The sequence below is a fragment of the Bos grunniens genome, chromosome 24 (assembly GCF_055505025.1).
Source record: "Bos grunniens cultivar Pamir isolate PY7600 chromosome 24, Bosgru_T2T1.0, whole genome shotgun sequence".
NCBI lineage: Eukaryota > Metazoa > Chordata > Mammalia > Artiodactyla > Bovidae > Bos > Bos grunniens.
The window spans coordinates 62,809,965-62,832,539 of NC_141188.1; the positions used below are offsets into that span (position 1 = coordinate 62,809,965).

The 22,575-nt window shown below is 43.9% G+C and overlaps 1 protein-coding gene across 3 annotated transcripts in view; it reads left to right on the plus strand.

Annotated features, from left to right (window-relative positions):
• Positions 1–22,575, plus strand: part of PHLPP1 (PH domain and leucine rich repeat protein phosphatase 1) — a 222,532-nt gene that overhangs the window by 130,793 nt on the left and 69,164 nt on the right. For all 3 annotated transcript variants that reach the window (XM_086373714.1, XM_086373715.1, XM_086373716.1), the window contains exon 4: positions 1,682–1,848. In XM_086373714.1, coding sequence (XP_086229840.1) covers positions 1,682–1,848 — 167 coding nt within the window. The remainder of the gene's footprint in view (positions 1–1,681; positions 1,849–22,575) is intronic.

Sequence of the window (22,575 nt, forward strand, 5' to 3'; positions counted from 1 at the left end):
TGCTCTCACTCGGCCGCCGTGCGTCTGTTCTACGCTCGTCCCTCAGGAAATGGAAGGCCTGACACACCATTACGTCCTCACCACAGGTTTTCGCCTGGATGGATGAGTCCGAGTAATCCTTTCAACCTTACTTCCTGTAAATGGGTTCTGCCAGGGAATCTTGTGTGGCCGTGGCATGTTTGCACCTGCTTTGCAGGCGCATTAAATTCTGGCCTTTTTTTCACATCATTTGATTTGCGTGGGTGACCTAGCCCTGTTTGGGATTTTTCTTTTTCTTAAGGGTGAGAATTCAAGGGAAGATGAAATTGCTGAACCGTGAACTCAGACTGACTCTGTAAAATCTTTTGAGTTGAGCCCTGCCAGCCCTTTTCCATCTCACAGTCCCCTTAGCTTTCACAGTTCCTTTCCAACCTCAAACGTGCCATCAACAGAGTGTTTGTCATGCAGATTTACTCCTGAATACCTTTTTTAGCGTCAGGAGAATGCGGGTTCTGGTGAATGTAAGATGTATTGGAAGTAATCACAGCAGTCGTCATTATGGAGTGCTGGCTCTGAGCCAGCTGTGTAGCCGTAGGTGTCGTCTTAATGCCTGTTAAACAGGTGACAAAACGGGAGTTTGGAGAGCTCAGCAGGGCCCTCAGCTTCTCTCAGCTCGGGAATGGTGGAACCAGAGCCAACCCCCCTGAGAACCACATTCTGCTGCCTTTTGTAATCACGGAAGAGTGAAGCTGGGGTTTGGTAATAGAAAAGGGCATCAAACTGATCACAGACAAGCAGTGGCGTTTTTGCCATAAAGCTTTGGTGAAGATAGAGCGTGAGGAGGCATCAGCCCAGATCCTAGAACAGTGACCCCACAGCCTTGGTGAGGCGAGAGGAGCCAAGCTTTGTGTCAGCGGTCCTGAAGCCGTGTCCGTGGTGTAGATTGGCACCGTGGTTCCCAGCGTACGAGAGAGAGATGTGCAGGGTGCCCAGAGCTGTTTCTGCCTCCAGCATGCCCTGTAGCCCTGGGACTCTGGCTATCGTGGGAGTCATTTAACTGGGGATACTTTGAATATGTGAATAAACATTTAGACGTACAGTAAATTTCTCTTAGATTACCCACACGAAGCAAAACTGACACTGTGGGAGACATGACCTGAAAAATTTACAACAGGCAGTAGTGGAATCTGATTATGTGCTGCTGTTATTATTAAACATACGTGCAAGGCCACTGAGCGTGCTTTGCTTTGTGCTGTTTTTAAATCAGTATTTACAAGGGCTTTTGTTTAAGTTCAGCCTAGATCTTAGTGTCTGTCTTCCAACCCGGTGTCTACTCTAAGGTCTTACATTATTTAGCTTTGAATTCTCTTACCATGAATGTGTTTGGGAACATGACCCCTATAGCTGAAGGGGATTATGGGTCTCACTCCACCTGGCAGGATAACCTGTGCTCTTTGTCACCTGTCTCCTATACTAAGTTACTGTCAGCACCTTCCAGGGAGGGACACGATTTCCTCCCTTGGTAATGCTTTAATACTTTGCTCAGTTCTGTCTAAACACTCTTGGTTTAGATTTGAATAATGGTGCTAATTGCATAGCGAGTCTGTGTTCCCAAATGAGGTTATCTTGTTTCTGTCTGTGGAAAGCAGTCACAGGGCAAAGGATGCTGTGAAAACTGAACTGTGGCTTTTCTCCCCCGTAGGTCGCATCGCAGCGCATTAGCTCAGTGGACCTCTCCTGTTGTAGCTTGGAGCATCTGCCTGCCAACCTCTTCTACAGCCAAGACCTCACTCATCTCAATTTAAAACAGAACTTTCTAAGGCAGAATCCCAGTCTACCAACTGCACGGGGGCTCAGCGAACTGCAAAGGTGAGCATGCAGAAGGGGGTGGATAATTAGGAAGGGGAGGAGGTGCCAGCTTCTGATTGTTTCCTGACTATTCTTAGTGGAAAAGCTACAGCGGGGAACCTTTCTCTTTCAGAGGCTGGGTCATAGGACTTTGGTAGTGAAGACACTGTCAGTTCTCATTCTGAGATTTTTTTCAGGGTCCCTGCCTTTCAAATGAATGATTTAGATATTCATTAACTGGATACATTTGTGCAAGAAGAACGCTTCGCCTAAACCACTTGTATTTGTTAACCAATCTACAAATGCGTCTGGGAAAAATTAATATTTGGTGTGTTACTTCTGAACTATAGGGGTTTGGTCAGATACTTCTTTCAAAATTTACAAAAAGGTCAGTTTTTTCCATGATAAGATGTTTCCTTCGAAATCTAAGAACTTAAGTTTAAACCCATTAATACCACGTCATCTGGGTGATTAGCGTCTAGGTTTCAAGAGTCACATGGTAAATGAAAAGGGTCTGCTCTTTTATAACTAGAGGGCAGGGACTTTAACCTACATCTTTCTGAAACAGATTGAAGGATTTACCAAATTAATTTCATTTTCTTTCTATTTTTTTTTTTTTGAGTAGTGATCAATCTTGATTCTGTGGTGAATAAATAAAGCCTCTGATGCTTACGTATTTGTTGCAAATATATGAGACAATTACTCCAGAAGGATATAACTTTTAAAGAAAGAACGAATAGTTCATTTGTTTGTAAATGCCTGTTAATGATCAGAGATTTAGCTATGATCATTAACCACTGTGGTTATGTGTTTATGATTTTTAACATCCAGAAAGAATAATCCATGAAGTATTAATATGAAGTTTGTGTGGATATGTTAGAGAAGGGAAGAGTGTTTCAGTTGTCTTTTCGGATGATTGTGAGTATTCTTTGATGTGCTCAGTCGCTAAGTCGTGTCCGACTCTTTACGACCCTGTGGATTGTCGTCCGCCAGCAAGAGCACTGGAGCGGGTTGCCGTTTCCTCGCCACGCGATCTCCTGCCGCAGGGATTGAACCTGGGTCTCCTGCATTGCAGGAGGGTTTAAGTGCTAATTTCTTACATGTGGATTTCAATGCGGAATGTAAAACCCTTTCAGTAGACTTTTAAAATTCTTTTACATTAGGATACTTTGGTCTTCCTCGCACTTTGAATGGATTTTTGCCCGTACATCATTTCAATGCATTAAGTATTGGTCATTTGGAAAATACTGGTTTGTTGGGATAATACAGATATTCCAAATGTTAACATTCTTCATTATGCAGTTTCGAGGCCGTTGTTAATATCACCACTGATCTCATCAGAAAAAATCCTGAAGTATTGGGAAGTTGTCAGGCTTACTGGGGAAACGAGTTTTCCAGCATTTTAAATTTCAGTCGAAGCTTGAAGGCTCCCCTTGGCAACAAATGCTGTCAGTGAAGTGACCTTCCCGCTTCCCTGTGGAGAACGCGTCCGCCAAGTGCCCAGGTCTGAGCACTGAGCTTGTCGGTCGTGCTTTGAACTGAAAGCGGTGTCCGTGAACACTGTGACCGGTCTGGCTCACAACTCAATAATCGCACAAGCGTTTTCCGTGGGTAACGGCACACTGAACGGCACTGAAGGTGGCCGAGCGCTCTGTGTGCCCTTCGTGTTGTATCACCCAGAAAGTGAAGAAGGCACACACACGGGTCGAGATGTAATACAAATAACTTTCTTGCCCCCAAATGGGCAATTTTAAAGTAAAATTGGTGTTATGCATTTTTTTAAAGAGTATTTTGGTTCTGATGGACTGGCCAAGAAGAGTCCTGGGACAGTGGGGACAGTTTGGTGCCTCAGTGAATTGGCTCCCTGGACAGTAAGAGCCCAGAAAGGTGTGCTCAAGCACTTCCTTATTCTTCCCTGGAGCTTCGGTTACAGTGAAAGGGAACCACAGGGAACTTCTCAAACTTAGGTGTTTATATGCCCTATGCACTGATAATAACTATTTTTACTGACTCTCCTGTAATAGTTACTGTGATTTTTTTTTTTTGCTAAAGGGTAATATCATCAATTTCCGTCTATGGGGTCACACAGAGTCGGACACGACTGAAGTGACTTAGCATAGCATAGCAATATCATCATTTAGTCTGTTTGGGACATTTGAAAATTTGTTTTTGAAGTATTCTTGTGTATTTCCCATCAAGAATTTTGCATCATGCTATTCAATCCTGCCATCTTAGAACAGAAAGGGGCATTACAGTTTATCCAAACCAATACTTTCATTTTAGAAACGAGGTAGAGGAAGATGTGAAATGCCAAAATCAGATTAACATTTACCTTCTGGGAGCCAGTTAAGGGGATGTGATTTGGGAATGGTTTGAAGAGGGTTTCAACTACATCCATAATGTTTATTTCTTTAAAAAAAATTAGAGACAAATAGGCAAAATGTTCAAAATGTTAATATTTGAAAAGCTGAATAGTACATATTTGGATGATCATTATTGTTTTCTGTATTTTCCTATTTGTGTATTTCATTATAATCCCCAAATTAAAGCCTAAACAAAAAGAAAATAAAAATGCTTGTAATAGCATAGGGGAATATGATAGCCCCAAAGAGTCAGCATTTATGGACTAAATAAATAAATCTCTGGGTAGAGGGATCTTGAGGAGCATTGCCTTGCCTGTTGGTGCTTTTAGAAGCACCTGATTGATCCCCCATATCTGTTGATTCCAAATCTGTAAATAGCTTTTCAGTGCATCCACCCTTTTCCTCTGCTTCCCATCTCTCAGCACACACCCTCTCCAACCAGCTGTCAGCTCTCAGCTGAACTGTTGCAGCAACTGGAGACATGGTCATCTTGCTGTCATTTTCCCACTGCAGTTCACCCTCGTTAGTTTTCTTGCCTTCTATTTTGTGCCTGTCTTGGTTTTGTTTTGCATTTTAAAAAATTTAAACTTTTGTCCCATGAAAGTAATATTTTATATAAATTTGTAAGAAATCTTGCAGTAAGACAAGACACAGGTGCTTGGAACTCCAGCCCCTCTTTACACCATGTCCTGCCCCCTAGACAGCTGCTTCTGATTCTCGGGGCTCCCTGCTTGCTGTCTTCTCCATCTTCCCACCTATCTGCTGCTGTTTTTGAACTTTTTGTTATTGGACCGCAGTTGACATCGCTGTGGAAAGTGGCGATTTGCCTCTCCTCCCTGTCTCCAGCCGCTCAGCCCGGGCCCCGACCACTGCTCCCCTCAGCCTCTCGGTGTGGAGGTGTCCATGTTTGGTTAAGTCGCTGTTGAAGGCTGACGTCACTTCGAGTATGCAACTGTAATTCATCCCTAAGGCACTTAAATGCGACTGGATGGTAGCGTAGAGATGAGTGTCCTTTTCCTTTTCTCTCGTGCTGTTCAGGTGACAGAACTCTAACCCTCTTCTCAACGCCCTTTTCCTGGAGACTGCTTCCTTCCTGGAGCCAGCATGGCTGCTGCTTAGGGGGTCTGGTGCCCACCTGTTCTCCTGGGGGTGCCTTTCAGCGTTTTCCTGATGACGCCCTTCTCGTCTCGCTGGGGCTTTCCATATGTTGTCCTGTATCTCGCGATCCCTTCTTGGTTTACTCCTCCTTTTTAATGGAAAATCTCCTAGGATCTTCCCGAGAAAGGGGACATGGGAGACAAATTTATTACATACTTTGTATCTCTAAAAATATTTTCTCACGTGTTTGATAATGTGACTGGTTTCAGGATGGGAAAACATGTTTCCTCAGGATTTTGAAGCCAGTGCACTGTTGTTTTTTAGCTTCTACAGTTGCTGTTAAAAAGTGTTATACTCTTCTGACCCTTGTCCTTGTACACCTTCTTTCTTCTTTTTTTTTTTTAAACAACCCTAAAGAGGTTTTCAGTTCAATTCAGTCACTCAGTCATGTCCGACTCTTTGCAACGCCAAGAACCGCAGCACACCAGACCTCCCTGTCCATCACCAACTCCCGGAGTCCACCCACACTCAAGTCCATCGAGTCGATGATGCCATCCAACCATCTCATCTGTCGTCCCCTTCTCCTCCTGCCCCCAATACTTCTCAGCATCACGGTCTTTTCAAATGAGTCAGCTCTTTGCATCAGGTGGCCAAAGTATTGGAGCTTCAGCTTCAACATCAGTCCTTCCAGTGAACACCCAGGGCTGATCTCCTTTAGAATGGACTGGTTGGATCTCCTTGCAGTCCAAGGGACTCTCAAGAGTCTTCTCCAACATCACAGTTCAAAAGCATCAATTCTTCAGCGCTCAGCTTTCTTTGTAGTCCAACTCTCACATCCATACATGACCACAGGAAAAACCATAGCCTTGACTAGACAGACCTTTGTTGGCAAAGTAATGTCTCTGCTTTTTAATATGCTGTCTAGGTTGGTCATAACTTTCCTTCCCAGGAGTAAGCGTCTTTTAATTTCATGGCTGCAATCACCATCTGCAGTGATTTTGGAGCCCAGAAACATAAAGTCAGCCACTGTTTCCCCACCTATTTGCCATGAAGTGATGGGACCGGATGCCATAATCTTAGTTTTCTGAATGTTGAGCTTTAGGCCAACTTTCACACTCTCCTCTTTCACTTTCATCAAGAGGCTCTTTAGTTCTTCTTCACTTTCTGCCATAAGGGTGGTGTCATCTGCATATCTGAAGTTACTGAATATTTCTCCCGGCAATCTTGATTTCAGCTTGTGCTTCTTCCAGCCCAGCATTTCTCATGATGTACTCTGCATATAAGTTAAATAAGCAGGGTGACAATAATACAGGCTTGACGTACTCCTTTTCCTGTTTGGAACCAGTCTGTTGTTCCATGTCCAGTTCTAACTGTTGCTTCCTGACGCGCATATAGGTTTCTCAAGAGGCAGGTCAGGTGGTCTGGTATTCCCATCTCTTTCAGAATTTTCCACAGTTTATTGTGATCCACACAGTCAAAGGCTTTGGCATAGTCAGTAAAGCAGAGAGAGATGTTTTTCTGGAATTCTCTTGCTTTTTCCATGATCCAGTGGATGTTGGCAATCTGATCTCTGGTTCCTCTGCCTTTTCTAAAACCAACTTGAACATCTGGAAGTTCACAGTTCACATATTGCTGAAGCCTGGCTTGGAGAATTTTGAGCATTACTTTGCTAGCATGTGAGATGAGTGCAATTGTGCGGTAGTTTGAGCATTCTTTGGCATTGCCTTTCTTAGGGATTGGAATGAAAACTGACCTTTTCCTGTCCTGTGGCCACTGCTGAGTTTTCCAAATTTGCTGGCATCTTGAGTGCAGCACTTTCACAGCATCGTCTTTCAGGATTTGAAATAGCTCAACTGGAATTGCATCACCTCCACTAGCTTTGTGGGTAGTGATGCTTCCTAAGGCCCACTTGACCTCACATTCCAGGATGTCTGGCTCTAGGTGAGTGATCACACCATCATGATTGTCTGGGTCATGAAGATCTTTTTTGTACAGTTCTTCTGTGTATTCTTGCCACCTCTTCTTAATATCATCTGGTTCTCTAGGTCCATACCATTTCTGTCCTTTATCGAGCCCATCTTTGCATGAAATGTTCCCTTGGTATCTCTAATTTTCTTGAAGAGATCTTTAGTCTTTCCCATTCTGTTGTTTTCCTCTATGTCTTTGCATTGATCGCTGAGGAAGGCTTTCTTATCTCTCCTTGCTATTCTTTGGAAGTCTGCGTTCAAATGGGTATATCTTTCCTTTCTCCTTTGCTTTTTGCTTCCCTTCTTTTGATAGCTATTTGTAAGGGCTCCTCAGACAGCCATTTTGCTTTTTTGCATTTCTTTTCCATGGGGATGGTCTTGATCCCTTTCTCCTGTACAATGTCATGAACCTCCGTCCATAGTTCATCAGGCACTCTGTCTGTCAGATCTAGTCCCTTAAATCTATTTCTCACTTCCACTATATAATCATAAGGGATTTGATTTAGGTCATACCGGAATGGTCTAGTGGTTTTCTCCACTTTCTTCAATTTCAGTCTGAATTTGGCAATAAGGAGTTCATGGTCTGAGCCACAGTCAGCTCCATGTCTTGTTTTTGCTGACTGTATAGAGCTTCTCCATCTTTGGCTGCAAAGAACATAATCAGTCTGATTTCAGTGTTGACCATCTGGTGATGTCCATGTGTAGAGTCTTCTCTTGTGTTGTTGGAAGAGGGTGTTTATATGACCAGTGCGTTCTCTTGGCAGAACTTTATTAGCCTTTGTCCTGCATCATTCTGTATTCCAAGGCCAAATTTACCTGTTACTCCAGGTGTTTCTTGACTTCCTACTTTTGCATTCCAGTCCTCTATAATGAAAAGGACATCTTTTTTGGGTGTTAGTTCTATAAGGTCTTGTAGGTCTTTATAGAACTGTTCAACTTCAGCTTCTTCAGCATTACCGGTTGGGGCATAGACTTGGATTACTGTGATATGGATTTGCTTTGGAAACGAACAGAGATCATTCTGTCGTTTTTGAGATTGCATCCAAGTACTGCATTTTGAACTCTTTTGTTGACCATGATGGCTACAGCATTTCTTCTAAGGGATTCCTGCCCACAGTAATAGATATAATGGTCATCTGAGTTAAATTCACCCAATCCAGTCCATTTTAGTTTACTGATTCCTAGCATGTCGATGTTCACTCTTGGAATCTCCTGTTTGACCACTTCCAATTTGCCTTGATTCATGGACCTGACATTCCAGGTTTCTATGCAATATTGCTCTTTACAGCATCGGACCCTGCTTCCATCACCAGTCACATCCACAACTGGGTGTTGTTTTTGCTTTGGCTCCATCCCTTCACTCTTTCTGGAGTTATTTCTCCACTGATCTCCAGTAGCATATTGGGCACCTACTGACCTGGGGAGTTCCTCTTTCAGTATCCTATCTTTTTGCCTTTTCATACCGTTCATGGGGTTCTCAAGGCAAGAATACTGAAGTGGTTTGCCATTCCCTTCTCCAGTGGACCACATTCTGTCAGAACTCTCCACCACGACCCATCCGTTGGGTGGCCCCACATGGCATGGTGTAGTTTCACTGAGTTAGACCAGGCTGTGGTCCATGTGATCAGATTGGCTGGTGTCTGTGACTGTGGCTTCAGTCTGTCTGTCCCCTGATCCCCTCTCTCGGTGCCTACCGTCTTACTTGGGTTTCACTTACCTTGAACGTGGGGTCTGTCTTCACGGCTGCTCCAGCAAAGCGCAGCTGCTGCTCGTTACCTCGGACCCTGGGTAGCTCCTCTCAGCCACCACCCCTGAGCTCGGGCGTGGGCTGGCTCCTTTAGGATTTTCTTTTTTGGCACTCTGTTCATTTCAGCCACTAAGATGAACACTTGATCTGAAAAAAAAAAAAGTATGTCTTTCAGTTCTGGAAAACTTTCTCATATTTTGTGGTAGTTTCTTACCATTTTATTTTCTCTTTTATTCCTCTGATTCTTCCTCTGAATTCCTGTTAGGCAGGACCTCCTCGTTTGTCCTCTGATGCTCTAATTTTCTTCTTAATGCCCTACTTCTTAACAACATTTCTCTACTTTATCTTAGCCTTCTGAATTTCTGCTGTCCTTATTTTTCAAGAGGTCTTTCTTGTTTGTGTGTTTAGTGTGCATTTTAGCAGCATTCTGTCCCCACCGTCACCCCCCCTTCCCCACAATGGGTGCACTTCTTCCTTTTCTGACGATGCATCTTTTGCTGTCTTGGTTTCTTTTTCCTGTTTGTGTCGGTGTCTGACTCTCATGTTCCCTCACTGGTGATCCTTTCGGGCTTCCCAGGTGGTCTAGTGGTGAAGAACCCGCCTGCCAGTGGAGGAGACGCAAGGGTCTTGGGTTCCATCACTGGGTTGGAAAGATCCCCTGGAGGTGATCATGGCATCCCACTCTAGTGTTTTTGTCTAGAGAATCCCATGGACAGAGGAGCCTGGCGGGCTGGAGTCCATGTGGTTGCACAGAGTCAGACATGAGTGAAGTGACAGCATGCACAGTGATCCTTTGCTGTCTGTTCCTCTTTAATGGGAGCCCCTGAGAAGTGAATCGGGTGCCGAGGTCTGTGGGCGAGGTCCTCCCTGCATCTTCACGGCAGGGCTGTCGAGGGTGAGCCTTGTGGCTTTGTTGGGGAACTTCCAAAGACAGTATCTGTGGGTCTTCTCTCTGGGGTGAGTAAGTATTCTTTTGGAGAAGGCAATGACACCCCACTCCAGTACTCTTGCCTGGAAAATCCCATGGACGCAGGAGCCTGGTGAGCTGCAGTCCATGGGGTCGCTAGGAATCAGACATGACTGAGCGACTTCACTTTCGCTTTTCACTTTCACGCATTGGAGAAGGAAATGGCAGCCCACTCCAGTGTTCTTGCCTGGAGAATCCCAGGGACGGGGGAGCCTGGTGGGCTGCCATCTATGGGGTCGCACAGCGTCGGACACGACTGAAGCGACTTAGCAGCAGCAGCAGCAGTGTTCTTCAGGGCAGTGCTTTGGTCTTCCGCCTGGCAGAGCGTGCCGGGCCCAGGGGCTGCAGCGGAGACGGAGCTGGAGTCTCGGGGCTCAGTGTGTGCATTCGTGGTTGCCCCTGCTTTCAGAGCAGTGCTCGCTGCGTCCCCTGATGTCTTCAAACCAGGGTTCAGTTTCCTCAGGGAGTAAACTGGGGAGAGGACCTGGGGTCTCATTTTATTCCTTATATACTCTTCGAAAGTCTTTTTGTACAAGTATAACGAAAGTGCAGTTTGAGTGAGCACGTGTGGGCGGTGCGCGTGCTGCGCAGTCGGTTCCTGGTGCCCTGTGCCCTCCTCTCGGCCCCAAGGGTGACCGCTGTCCCCACTGCTGACACCACGCAGTGCTTCTGCCTGTTTTTGTTCATAATATCTGTGAGTCGTGTAGTACGTACTTGGGTCCAGCATCTTTCATTTGCATTTTTAAAAGCAGAACAAAACATATCCAGTTACATACTATCAGCTTGCACTGTATAGTATGTAGTTTTAATATAAAGCTGTAACTTTGATTTAAGGGGGAAGACTTTTCAGGTTTTCACTGCTAGCCAAGGTTCGTTAAGTTTCTGTGACATTATGTGTGGGGGAGACAGGCTGAGGGGGCTTGGTTTGTGGGGTCTGAGCATTTTGTGAGGATGATGTTGTGTTGCCCTTTGTTAAAAACAAAATAAAGCAACAACAACAACAAAAAAAACCCTAGGCTTTAAACCAATTTCTTTACTACCACATACTAATCTGAGATTTTGGTCTCCCATCCCCATTATCCGTGAAGGATTTTATTGCTAAGTTTTCAAAGTAATAAGTTTATATGTGTACATGCACACAGGTATTCAGTACTAGAAATTGAAATTATATATATTTATAATTCAGTTATACTTCAGAAAGTGCTAGTGTGACTTATTTAGTATCGTACAGGTAGTATGGTATTTTTGAGATACGCCATATATTTAATTTCTTGTTTTTAGTTGCATGTTGAAGGAATTTTTGTTCATCTCAGGTGTGTCTTTCACAGGGAATATGTTAGAGAAGAACCAAAGGATAATTTATTTTTAAGTTTTTACCAAATCTCAAGGGATGAATTTCTAGGTTACAGTGTTAGGGCAGATACCCAGAGAAAAACTTTACATATAATGCATTTATAACAGGCGTTGTGAGACTTCTTCTTTTAACCACATATCCCCCTAATTATTCTTTCTATTGCAAATTCTCACCTTAACCAAAGAGCAGTTTTCACAGAGCATCTAAAGCGGCGTTTGCAGCAGCATTCTCATTCTGGAAAGGTGGCTTGCTGCTGTCTGCACACAGGCCAGCAGCTTCAGAGGAAGCATTGTTCTTGGAACTCCGAGTGTCTGTTTTTCCTCTGTTGGCATTGCAGCTCTTCAGTTAGTTTTCAAAGACAGAGGAGAGGCGAAACCAGAGTCATTTTTGGTAGTTTCAGTGGTTTCTTTCCGGATTCTGTATGTGACTAACAATTACGGTGCATCATTTACCTCTGTTTATTAGTAGGTACTATTTCACTTATATTAACTGTATTCCGCTTAGGTGTTGCAGGTGGTATTAGTCCTAAGATTGTTAATACAATACATTAAGTTTCTTTGTAAAGTCAATGAAGAGGACAAGTTTTTGCTGGCTTAAATTCAAGGAATATAATTTTCCTTCCTTTGTCTTAGTTTTATTGTTTTGAACACGGTATCAAAGCAGTGTGAACTTACTCATACTAAATGATTTTGGTGTTCAAACATTTGAAATGTACTTTTACATTAAAAGAGCTGAACCTGGCCCTTGTTAAAGTTTCATGAGTAGTCGCGTTGCGCCGACAGGTCTGCAGTTTGTGGGGGCGTCTGTCAGAGAGCTTCTCGGCGGTGACAGTCCAGTGCCGTGCTTACAGAGGGCAGGGTCAGAGGAAACTCAGAAGCAGAGTTTGATGGTAATAATTTGTATGTGTATGTTTCTGGTCGCTTTTCCATGGTGCTTCAAAGGTTGTCTGATTAGACGTGTAATTCCTTTAGCTGAAAAGATAAGAGAGATGGGAGGGGTGAGAATTTTTCAGATGGGAGTGAAGGAATGAAGTTGGGTTCGATGTGCAAGTATGTGAGTGTAAAAGAATGAAAGCCATAAAGAAATGAACATTGAGAAACTCGTAATTATGCCTGGCATTTATCAAGTACTTTTCTTCTTAGAAAGCTCAATTTGCTACATTTTGAGTCTCCATGAAATGAAAAACAAGTGACCTTATTTCCTGCTCTGTTCTTTTGGGGATCTTGACATTGTAGAGCTACAGTTAGTCATTTTAATTGCCTATCCCTACCAAAATCTCCAGGTCTTTATAGAAAGAGAAATTTTAATTTTTGTTTTTGTCAGTGATTCCTGAAAACTCACTTTTAGTGGAAATAGTGATAATTCATTAACATAGTGGGATCGGGAGTGGCATGCCAAAATATTTTTTCAGCTTATTTGCCGAACATAGACTGCAGTACTCAGAACAGTTTCCGCTTCTGTGAAGATGCTCTGTCATATAAAAAATGCTACAAGCGAACAGGAGCGGCTCATTGCTGAAGAAGGGGCACAGCTGATGCGTTAGAGACAAAACACAGCACAGTTGCTGCTCAAGGAGAGAAAACTTCAGGAAGGAATTTCCACTGCTGGGTTTGGTGGGAGACTTGCCAAGTGTCTAAGGAATTTCAGAGACTGTATGGAATGTCCTTCCTCCAGTTAACTCTTCCCAACACTGGATGTTCCTTTCTTACACAGCTTTGCTTTTCAGATGGAATTTTGATCCTCTTGGGAAGTTTTCCAGCTCACACAGTTCCCCTTTTCCTTCCCTGAGCGTCTGATCAAAGGAAAGCCTTTGCTTACAGCTCGGGGCACTGCAATTGTGCAGCCCAGGATGCCCTCCTTGGCTACGGCTCCCAGCCTCATTTCTGGCCATAATAGCCTATTTTCTTCTTCCCTCGTACAGTGTGTTTAGAAGAGAGCTCAGAGAGAAACAAAAGCTTTATTTATTAACCAGACTGCATTAAATTCGGTTTGCTCTGTTGACTTCTTGGGATCCTTTAAGATGTTCTTTAACTTTTTTTTTTTTTTCCCCACTGAAATAAAAAGTGGGCAGGAATCTTCAGAACCCTTGGCTTGAATCCAGCAAGGCTATTGTATTCTGGCCGGTTCTATTTTTCTGTTTATTTTCGTGGAGCTCTTTACTGGACTCTCAAGTTTCAACTGTTAGAGTTTAATGTTAAACATAATATTTGCAGAAATTTGCTATTCTGCGTGGAAACCAACTTTCCCCCCTGCCTAGCTCTTAGGGGACAGGTTAAGCATGCAGCAAGCGGGCCAATTTTGTGGTTGTTGATGGTTTAATATCATCGTAATTGGGGACTTGGAAACATGAGTAACATCGTTACTGGTGACTCTGAAACAGGTTTCAGTCGCTAGCCTGAGGCTGCTGATAGAAGCCAGTGGTGTTCCTCTTTCTCCCTGTCTCCCCTGCCTCATGTCAGACGCACACGGTGACTGGAGCGCCTCTGACAGCACACACGCGGAACTGGAAAACCAAAGGCCCGAGAGGGTTTCTCTTGGTCCTGAGTGTAGTTTTGTGATTTGCTGTCCCTCACTGTCCCCTGGAGCAGTCGGGTTCCCGCCATCGTTTCCATGGCGGGTTAGACCGGTGCTGGAGCTGGCAGGGCACTTGACGGAGGCCTCCCGATGGCGGCACGCCCATCCTGCCCTGGTGATGTCTTTGGGACTCGAAATTAACAAGAAACCTAAGGGAAGGTCTGACCTTCCAAACAGTTGTTCTTTCCTCCAGTTTAAAAATTTCTGCTAGAAGCCTTACTTTCACCCCAGTGTGTGTGTAGAGGAAGCACCAGAAGGGAGAGGATGGTGGTCATTCGTTCACGTGGCACACAAACCTGTGCATTCTAGATAGGTTATATCCCTGTTCAGTAATTTCCGTCGGTGAATAGCAGTGTCTTCATCTGGAATTTGAGGCTCTCTGAAAAGTCTTTAAGCATCCTTTACAACCACAGCTTGCTTTCTGCTTAAGAGTGTATTTGCTTACTGTTCTCCAGGAATAGAGCTTTTGCCCTCCAAATTAGTGTTTCTCAAAATGTGATTTGTGCAGTGCCTACATCAGAATCACCTGGGGTATTTACTAGAAACAGAGATTCCTGGGTTTCATCCCAGACCTGCTGACTCAGAACCTCTGGTGACGGGGCAGACCGCTGCCTTCCAGCAGTGCTTCCTGACGTCGGAGGCACGGTCGCACCCCTGTTTTTTCTGAATGTTCTCTTTTAGATTCCCCATCTGCCTATTCATGTCCCTTTGAGACAAGTGACATTTCTGTAAGCACTCGCGGTATTTTTTTCCCAGTACGTTTTCATCTTCTGCTTTTCATTATAGCAGCTTCGCTCCCAAGCTGTGTCCAGGTCCTTAAGGGGAAAGCTATGCCTCATTCACACATGTGCATGCCTCACACACCTCTGTGCCCAGTGCAAACCCTGAAAGTGTCCAGTGAGTGAATGGTTCAGTCCTAGGATCAGATTTTTATTATACCTACTAAACTTTGGGTATTAGGTTTTTTTCTGTTTAAATACCAGATATTCCTGGTCTGTTCGCGATACAGACTTTTAAGCATTTCACGTCTAAGCGTGTTTCCATGACATAAGTCTTCTCTCCAGCCTTAGCTTGTGTTCACCGTCTCCTTTGGTAATCTGATATCCTTGCAAGAGACGTTACCTGGTTTTCACTTTTACATATCCTTGTGTGACTCACCTGGGATTTTATCCAAGTATACTGTGTGGGTCTTCTCTGCTTTGAGAGTAGAAATAGCTGTCTGTTTTCTGCCTGTTACAGAAATGTTTTCTTATTTGTCCTGCTAGTGGGGGGCTTTTGTGCTTAGTTGCTCAGTAGTGTCCCGCTCTTTGCAACCCCATGGACCACCAAGCTACTCGGTCAGTGGGATTCTCCAGGCAAGAACGCTGGAGTGCGTAGGCATTCCCTTCTCCAGGATAGTGTGGTGGTTAGTGTTAAACATCCTTCGAATAGTGTCGTGATGAAATTGGCTAACTATGGGCAGATCTGTTGGTGAGAAAAATGACAAAATGTAGTCATGGATAAAGTGAGAAATTATTTGATAAGAGAGATGTTTAACTGTAACTTAAGATACCTTTTTTTAATTGTCTTGCCAGTTTATGAAAGAATCAGAAAATGACAGCTTCATGCCACTTACGACTTACTGTTTTCCTGAGTTAGATGGTGCAGAGCTCCTGTGAGCTAGTGACTGCTGTTTCCACGTGGTTACCGCCTTGTGGTTTGGGGTGGTCCTCTGTGTAATGTGATTCCTGGATTCGCAGCAGCCTGCTCCGGCATGCTGCTTCCTCCCCTTGCTGTGGACAGGAACTCTGTCTTGTTGGCTGTTGTATCCATAGGGTTAACTGAGTCTAGGATTTGGCACAGAGGAAGTAGCCAATAAATGCCTCTTGTTTGAATTATTCTTAAAAGGGAGGATTAAAGTAAAAATTTCTCTCTTTCGGGAATGCTCTAATTTGCCCTTACAGCAGCATAAACATTGGAATTATTGCCCACACTTGAGTGCTCCTTGTTTCCTCGATGGTTATTTTGGAAAAATGATGTCTGTGTGTAGTAGCTTTGGTTTACTTATTTGGCTTTTTTAACATCTGCAGCAGTTTTTAAGAAAATGTTGCTCTGATCCTTCTGTGGCCATAAATGTTAAATTTTATCCAAGTAAAAACATGCATGTGTTTATTTTTGTTTTTTAGTCCTTTGAGAAGGTGTTATGGTTGTTTTGCGTATACTGACAGTCATTTACGGTGGTGAGGACTAAGATGGGGTGGTTTCCATTTATTTTGCTTGAATGTTGAGAAGCCAGTTCAGTCAGTTCAGTTGCTCAGTCATGTCTGACTCTTTGCGACCCCATGGACTGCAGCACGCCAGGCCTCCCTGTCCATCTCCAACTCCCGGAGTTCACCCAAACTCACATCCATTGAGTTGGTAATGCCATCCAACCATCTCATCCTCTCCTCTGTCGTCCCCTTCTCCTCCCACCTTCAATCTTTCCCAGCATCAGGGTCTTTTCCAGTAAGTCAGTTCTTCGCATCAGGTGGCCAAAGGATTGGAGTTTCAGCTTCAACATCAGCCCGAATATTCAGGACTGATTTCCTTTAGGATGGACTGGTTGGACCTCCTTGCAGTCCGTGGGACTCTCAAGAGTCTTCCCCAACACCACAGTTCAAAAGCATCAAGTCTTTGGCGCTCAGCTTTCTTTATAGTCCAACTCTCACATCCATACATGACCACTGGAAAAACCATAGCTTTGGCTGGATGGACCTTTGTTGCCAAAGTAATATCTCTGCTTTTTAATAAGGTGTCTAGGTTGGTCATAACTTTCCTTCCAAGGAGCAAGCATCTTTTAATTTCATGGCTGCAGTCACCATGTGCAGTGATTTTGGAGCCCCCAAAAATAAAGTCTCTTGCTGTGTACCCATCTGTTTGTTGAGAAGCTGGCAGTGGGCTCCATTAGCATTAGTTGCGCTGAGCTTCCCAGAAGGACCCTAGTGGGTGCTAACCATGAACAAAGCCAGCAGGCCACTCAGGCCTCGGAACAGAATGTTGTGTGTATGCGGCTTCGTTTCCGAAGTTGTAAGGGGACAGCAGGGAAAAATGCCGCCCTAAGAAATGAATGGAAAAGTCACAGTGAGAGTTTGGTGCCAGGGCAGTACGATTCAGGGGCGCGGAGAGCAGTGTGATGCTCCGAGGAGCCGAGTCATGCTTTCTGAAGTGGAAGTTCCCAGCAGTTCTGCAGCTGCCCAAAGACTCAAATGTTCCTCATGCCACACAGCTGCAGGTGAGTCCGAGAAGAACATGGGGCAAAATGTATTCTCTCTTTTCTTCATCATCCAGGAGAAGAGAGACTCTTAAGTGTCTGTCAAATTATTTTTCTTTCTTATAAAATACTTATAGCATGTCCCGGTTGCCCTATATCATTCCTGGACCGGGGCAAAAAATATTAAAACAGGATGTGGGAGTAAGTTCATAAGCCAGGACAGTTTCACATTGAAGGAGTTTGAGTTTGAGGAGTCTGTGGAGGACGAGCGGGAAGCCGCTGAGTGACGTCTCTTTCATTCTTTGACTTAACTAACATTTCTCGTGAAGAAAGGACTTCAGTGCACGTTTTACATCCTTCCCAAGATTTGTTCTTCTAAAGCTAAAAGAGGAAAGTTACTGTGTCTGACTAATAACTTTATTAAAGCATTTTGCTGACTCAGGGCCACAAGGCGGGCTGTGAGGAAGAACAAAAAAATACAGGCATTTGGGAAAAAAGAAAAGAGAAACAATAAATGCAACTGGTTTTTACCCAAGCCTTTTTCTTCGTCTGTTTTACTGGAACAGCACCACACTTTTCTCTTTTTATTGTCTTCCCCTAGTGCATGAAATTTATTTAAATTGAATAGAAATCCAAGTGGATGGTTTATTTAATAAATGGTACTGGCATATTTAGTTACCAGAAAAACAGAAAAAAAGCAACTTGGACCTTCATTGAACATAAATATTAGGTGAAATTAAAATCTAAATGTAAAAAATATATAGATATTAGAAGGAAATACAGGAGAATATTTGTGCCACTTTGCGGGTAAGAGGGCTTTCTCAAGCAAGGTGAAAAACATAGATTCCGTAAAGGAAAAAGTTGCCAAATTTGAACAAATAAAACTACTGTGTGGCTAAAGTCAGCGTTAGCAGAGGGAGAAATGAAGCTGTAGGCTGGAGTATCACGCGACTCGCGTGGAGCACGCAGCACCGAACGGCACGTGGTGTTCAGGGAGCTCCTACAAATTACTGTGTAGAAGACGAACAACCCAGGAGAAAAACAGTCAAAAGAATATGGCTGATTCCAGAGGTGAGCTTCACGAAAAGATGAACTTCACTGAGAAAGAGCCGTTGAAATGAGCTGGTACTTTTGCCCATCAGATTAGCAGCAAAGCTAACGTTAACAAAGGCGGCTAACATTAAAGGCAGTGGAGACAGTGCAGGAAGAAACCCTCTGCGACTGGGAGTGTGAATTTCCACAACTTTTGCTATTTTTTGCTGTATGTATTAATACAAATAAGCATGTAGTAGGAGATACAAACTCTTGGGTGTAAGACAGGCTCAAAGGTGCACAGCACGGGGAGTGCAGCCAATGCCTTGTGATAGCTGTGGATGGAAAGTAACCTTTAAAAGTCGTATAAAAACGAGAAAATTTAAAAATGTCTGGTTGTACATACTCTTAGACCCATCAGTTATATTTTTAGAAATACAGGTTCACAATCTCTAATCCAAAACTCTTGGGGCTATTTGTGGCTCAGATTTCAGAGATTTTCAAAGATAATACTGTACATATACTGCATAATATATAGGTTTGGGAAAACACTCCATAAGCAAACACCTTTGTATTTCTAAGGGAACAACAGATGAATATTCACATCACTTTAGATCATTTTTGCCACCACATGAATCAAAGAAAAATCTCTCAATTTTTAGAGCTCTTTGGGTTTCAGAAATATCCATGGCATTGGGCAACCATAAACCCTGCAAAATAAAAATCACGGATGCACAAACAAATAGGCTGAATTATTTCTGCCAGCAAACGACTGGCAGTAGTCGGTGCTGGTCGGCGCAGCGCTGGAGCAGAAGCTGGCGCGCTCGTGCTCCGTGTTGTGCAGCTCTCAGAAGAGTGAGTCAGACCTGTAGGTGCTGCCACAGAGAGAAGACTTGTATTAGGTGAGAAAGCAAGTTGGAAAAGTGCGTGGTACAATCCCGCTCAACAAGTAGGGAGGGAGGTTATCTCCAGTTTATTCATATGTGTGTTTTAGAAGGAAGAAAGCTTTGGAGGGATGTAATCTGCACACTGGTTATCTCAGGAGGATGAGATTTGGAAGGAAGTAGGGCTTCCCTGGTGGCTCAGATGGTAAAGAATCCACCTGCAATGCAGGAGACCCAGGTTCATTCCCTGGGTTGGGAAGATCCCTGGAGGAGGGCATGGCAATCCACTACAGTTTTCTTGCCTGGGGAATCCCATGGACAGAGGAGCCTGGCGGGCCACAGTCCATGGGGTTGCAGGATCACACATGACTGAGCGACTGTACCACTGCTCTTATCTGGAGAATCCCATGGTGAGAGGAGCCTGGCGGGCCACAGTCCTTGGCATCGCAGGGTCATGGGGTTGCAGGGTCACAGGGTCACAGAGTGACACATTACGGAGCGACTAAGCACCCACGGGGAGACTGCTAACATTTTGTTTACCTGTTTCTCGAGGTTGTTAAAATGGGCACCTATTATTTTGGTAACCAGATAAAAGCACTTTTTCTCTTAGAAGTGAATATAGCTTGTATTATAGAGCACTGGGAGCTGGCACTCTTCATTAAGATGCAGCGTCTCCAGACCACAGGGGAGCCTGCTTTTCATAATTAATAATTAATGGAAAGCAGGGGGCTAAGCCTGGAGTTACGCTTATGGCTCCGGCCCTCAAGCAGGGCCTTCATTACTCAATACTGAAACCTAATAATTTCCAACCTGTATTAGCCTGTCCCCCTACAGGGAAAAAAACAAGTTAAACTCGAACTGTTACTATGAAACGGAAATCTAGTCTCCCAGGGAACCTTTTTATAATTGACCCACTTGTGGGGAATAATAACTCCAGAAAGTAATATTGATTTTTCTTTAACTCGTTGAGTAAGACAAATGCAGTTTCCTCTTCATGAGTGCAGTGTGTGACACTCATTTTAAACACATTTAGATTGTGTTTAAAAATAGAACTGTTTCCACCATGCTGTCATTTTATTTTACAGTCATATTTTCCTAGTGCCTTAGTTTTTCCTTTCTCAGTACCCTTAGTTCCTGGAAGGAAATTTACTGAAGATTTAGGTGGATCTAAAGCTCAGATAGTCATCATGCTATTTATTTGGTTTTATTTCCTAAATTAATACGGGCTGTATATAGCCCTTACTTTAACTCAGACACAGGAAGAACCTTATATATAAATCTTTGAGTGTCGGTAGATTGAGGCTGAGAAAGGAGGAAAGATTAAGCAAGTCTATGATAGTAATAAAGCAAGCCCAGGCCAGGGAGGTATATGAGAATTGATAGCATTTGTGTATTTGTTTTTCTCATCTGTGATGTCTCAGAACATTTATTTGCCTTTTTTTTCCTACCCTTAGAAAACATGACTTCTCTTCATTTTCTAAGGAGTACTTGCTCTCAGGCAGTTTTTCTAGAGGCCAAAATGAAATCAGCTGGTAGATCTGTTTTTAAAATCTGCCGGTGTTATTCAGTCACTCAGTCGTGTCCCACTCTTTGTGACCCCATGGACTGCAGCACACCAGGCTTCCCTGTCCTTCACTATCTCCCAGAGTTTGCCCAGACTCATGTCCATTGAGTCAGTGATGCCATCCAACCCTCTCATCCTCTGTCGTCCCCTTCTCCTACTGCCCTCAGTCTTTCCCAGCAACAAGGGTGTTTTCCAGTGAGTCAGTTTTACGCATCAGGTGGCCAAAGTATTGGAATTTCAGCTTCAGCATCAGTCCTTCCAGTGCATATTCAGGGATGATTGATTTTCTTTAGGATGGACTGGTCTGATCTTGCAGTCCAAGAGACTCTAAGTCTCTGATACCACGATTTGAAAGCACCAGTTCGTTGCCTCTCAGCCTTGTTCATGGTCCAGCTCTCACGTCCATGCACAGCTACTGGAAACACGATGGCTCTGACTGTGAGGACCTCTGTCGGCAAAGTGACGTCTCTGCTTTTGAATATACTGTCTAGGTTTGTCATAGCTTCTCTTCCGAGGAACAAGCATCTTTTCATTTCATGGCTGCAGTCACCATCTGCAGTGATTTTTGGAGCCAAGAAAACAAAGTCTGTCACTGTCTTCACTTTTTCCCTTTCTGTTAATGTTTGCCATGAAGTGATGGGACCAGATGCCATAATCTGAGTTTTTTGAATGTTGAGTTTTAAGGCGAATTTTTCACTTTCTTCTTTGACCCTCGTCGAGATGCTCTTTAGTTCTTCTTCACTTTCTGCCATTATAGCTGTATCATCTGCATATCTGAGGTTGTGATATTTCTCCTGGCAATCTTGATTCCAGCTTGTGATTCATCTAGCCCAGCACTTGCCATGATGTACTCTGCATATAAGTTAAATTAGCAGGGTGACAATATACAGTCATACTCCTTTCCCAATTTAGAACCAGTCCATTGTTCATGTCCCATTCTTGACCCACATATAGGTTTCTCAGGAGATAGGTAAGGTGATCTTTGTGGATTTTCCAGTTCGTTGTGATCCACATAGTCAAAAGCTTTAGTGTAGTCAGTGAAGCAGAAGTAGATGTTTTTCTGGAATTTCCCTTGCTTTCTCTATGATCCAATAAATATACATAATAGAGATATAAGGAGTTGGATGCATGAATATGATGCATGTTAACGTTTGGGTTAATGTAAGAAACTAAACACCCTTTGCTTTTGTCGAGTTGAATGATTTGTTGGAGAGAGTAGTTTGGAAGATGTTAGCTGGGAATTTAGTGACTGAGGAACAAGATCCATTTAATGTTAAGTGAAGCCTGTAACGCCGAAGCATGCTGTAGTGCTGTCTAGGTTGACCAGGAGGCTAGGCCCGTGCGAGGACAAAACGAATGGCTGCCATTCCAACAGCAGCATTAAGCTGTGTGCCCTTCCGGCCCTGCTGTTGATGAGTTATGGTTGAGAAGCTAGAGAGAGAGGAAAGGGAAGTAGGTTGAGCCCCTGGAAAGCAGAGCGCGTCTCGTGTCTGCAGGCAGCATCCTTCTTCCTGTCCTGTCTCCCGCTCCTGTGAGCACAGGAGCGCAAATGGAAGAAACACCGTTTGCCCTGGCTGCAGTGACGTGTCCCCTCAGCGTTTGCTGTCCCCGCCTGTGAGCCCCTCTCGCCTCTCGGCCCCCACTTTGCAGACCATCATGCATTTTGCTATAGGGCCTTTAGGATACCTCGTTTGCAAGGGGCCTTGATGATTTTTTTCTCACAAAACACAATCAGAAGCTTTTTGTCTCTGTAGATGACCAAGAGTGTTTAGTTGATTGTGCTCTTGTGTGACACCTGAGATGGAGACAGAAGTGTGCCTGGAAACTTCAGACTAAGTCAGACCGGAGTTAACACTCACACTGCCCACCGCCATTTGCTCAATGCAGAACTGTACCATGGAACTTCACTTGGAGAGCTAAGATCAGTGTTTCTTAGAGTGGATGAATATTAACTTGATTTCTTCTCCCT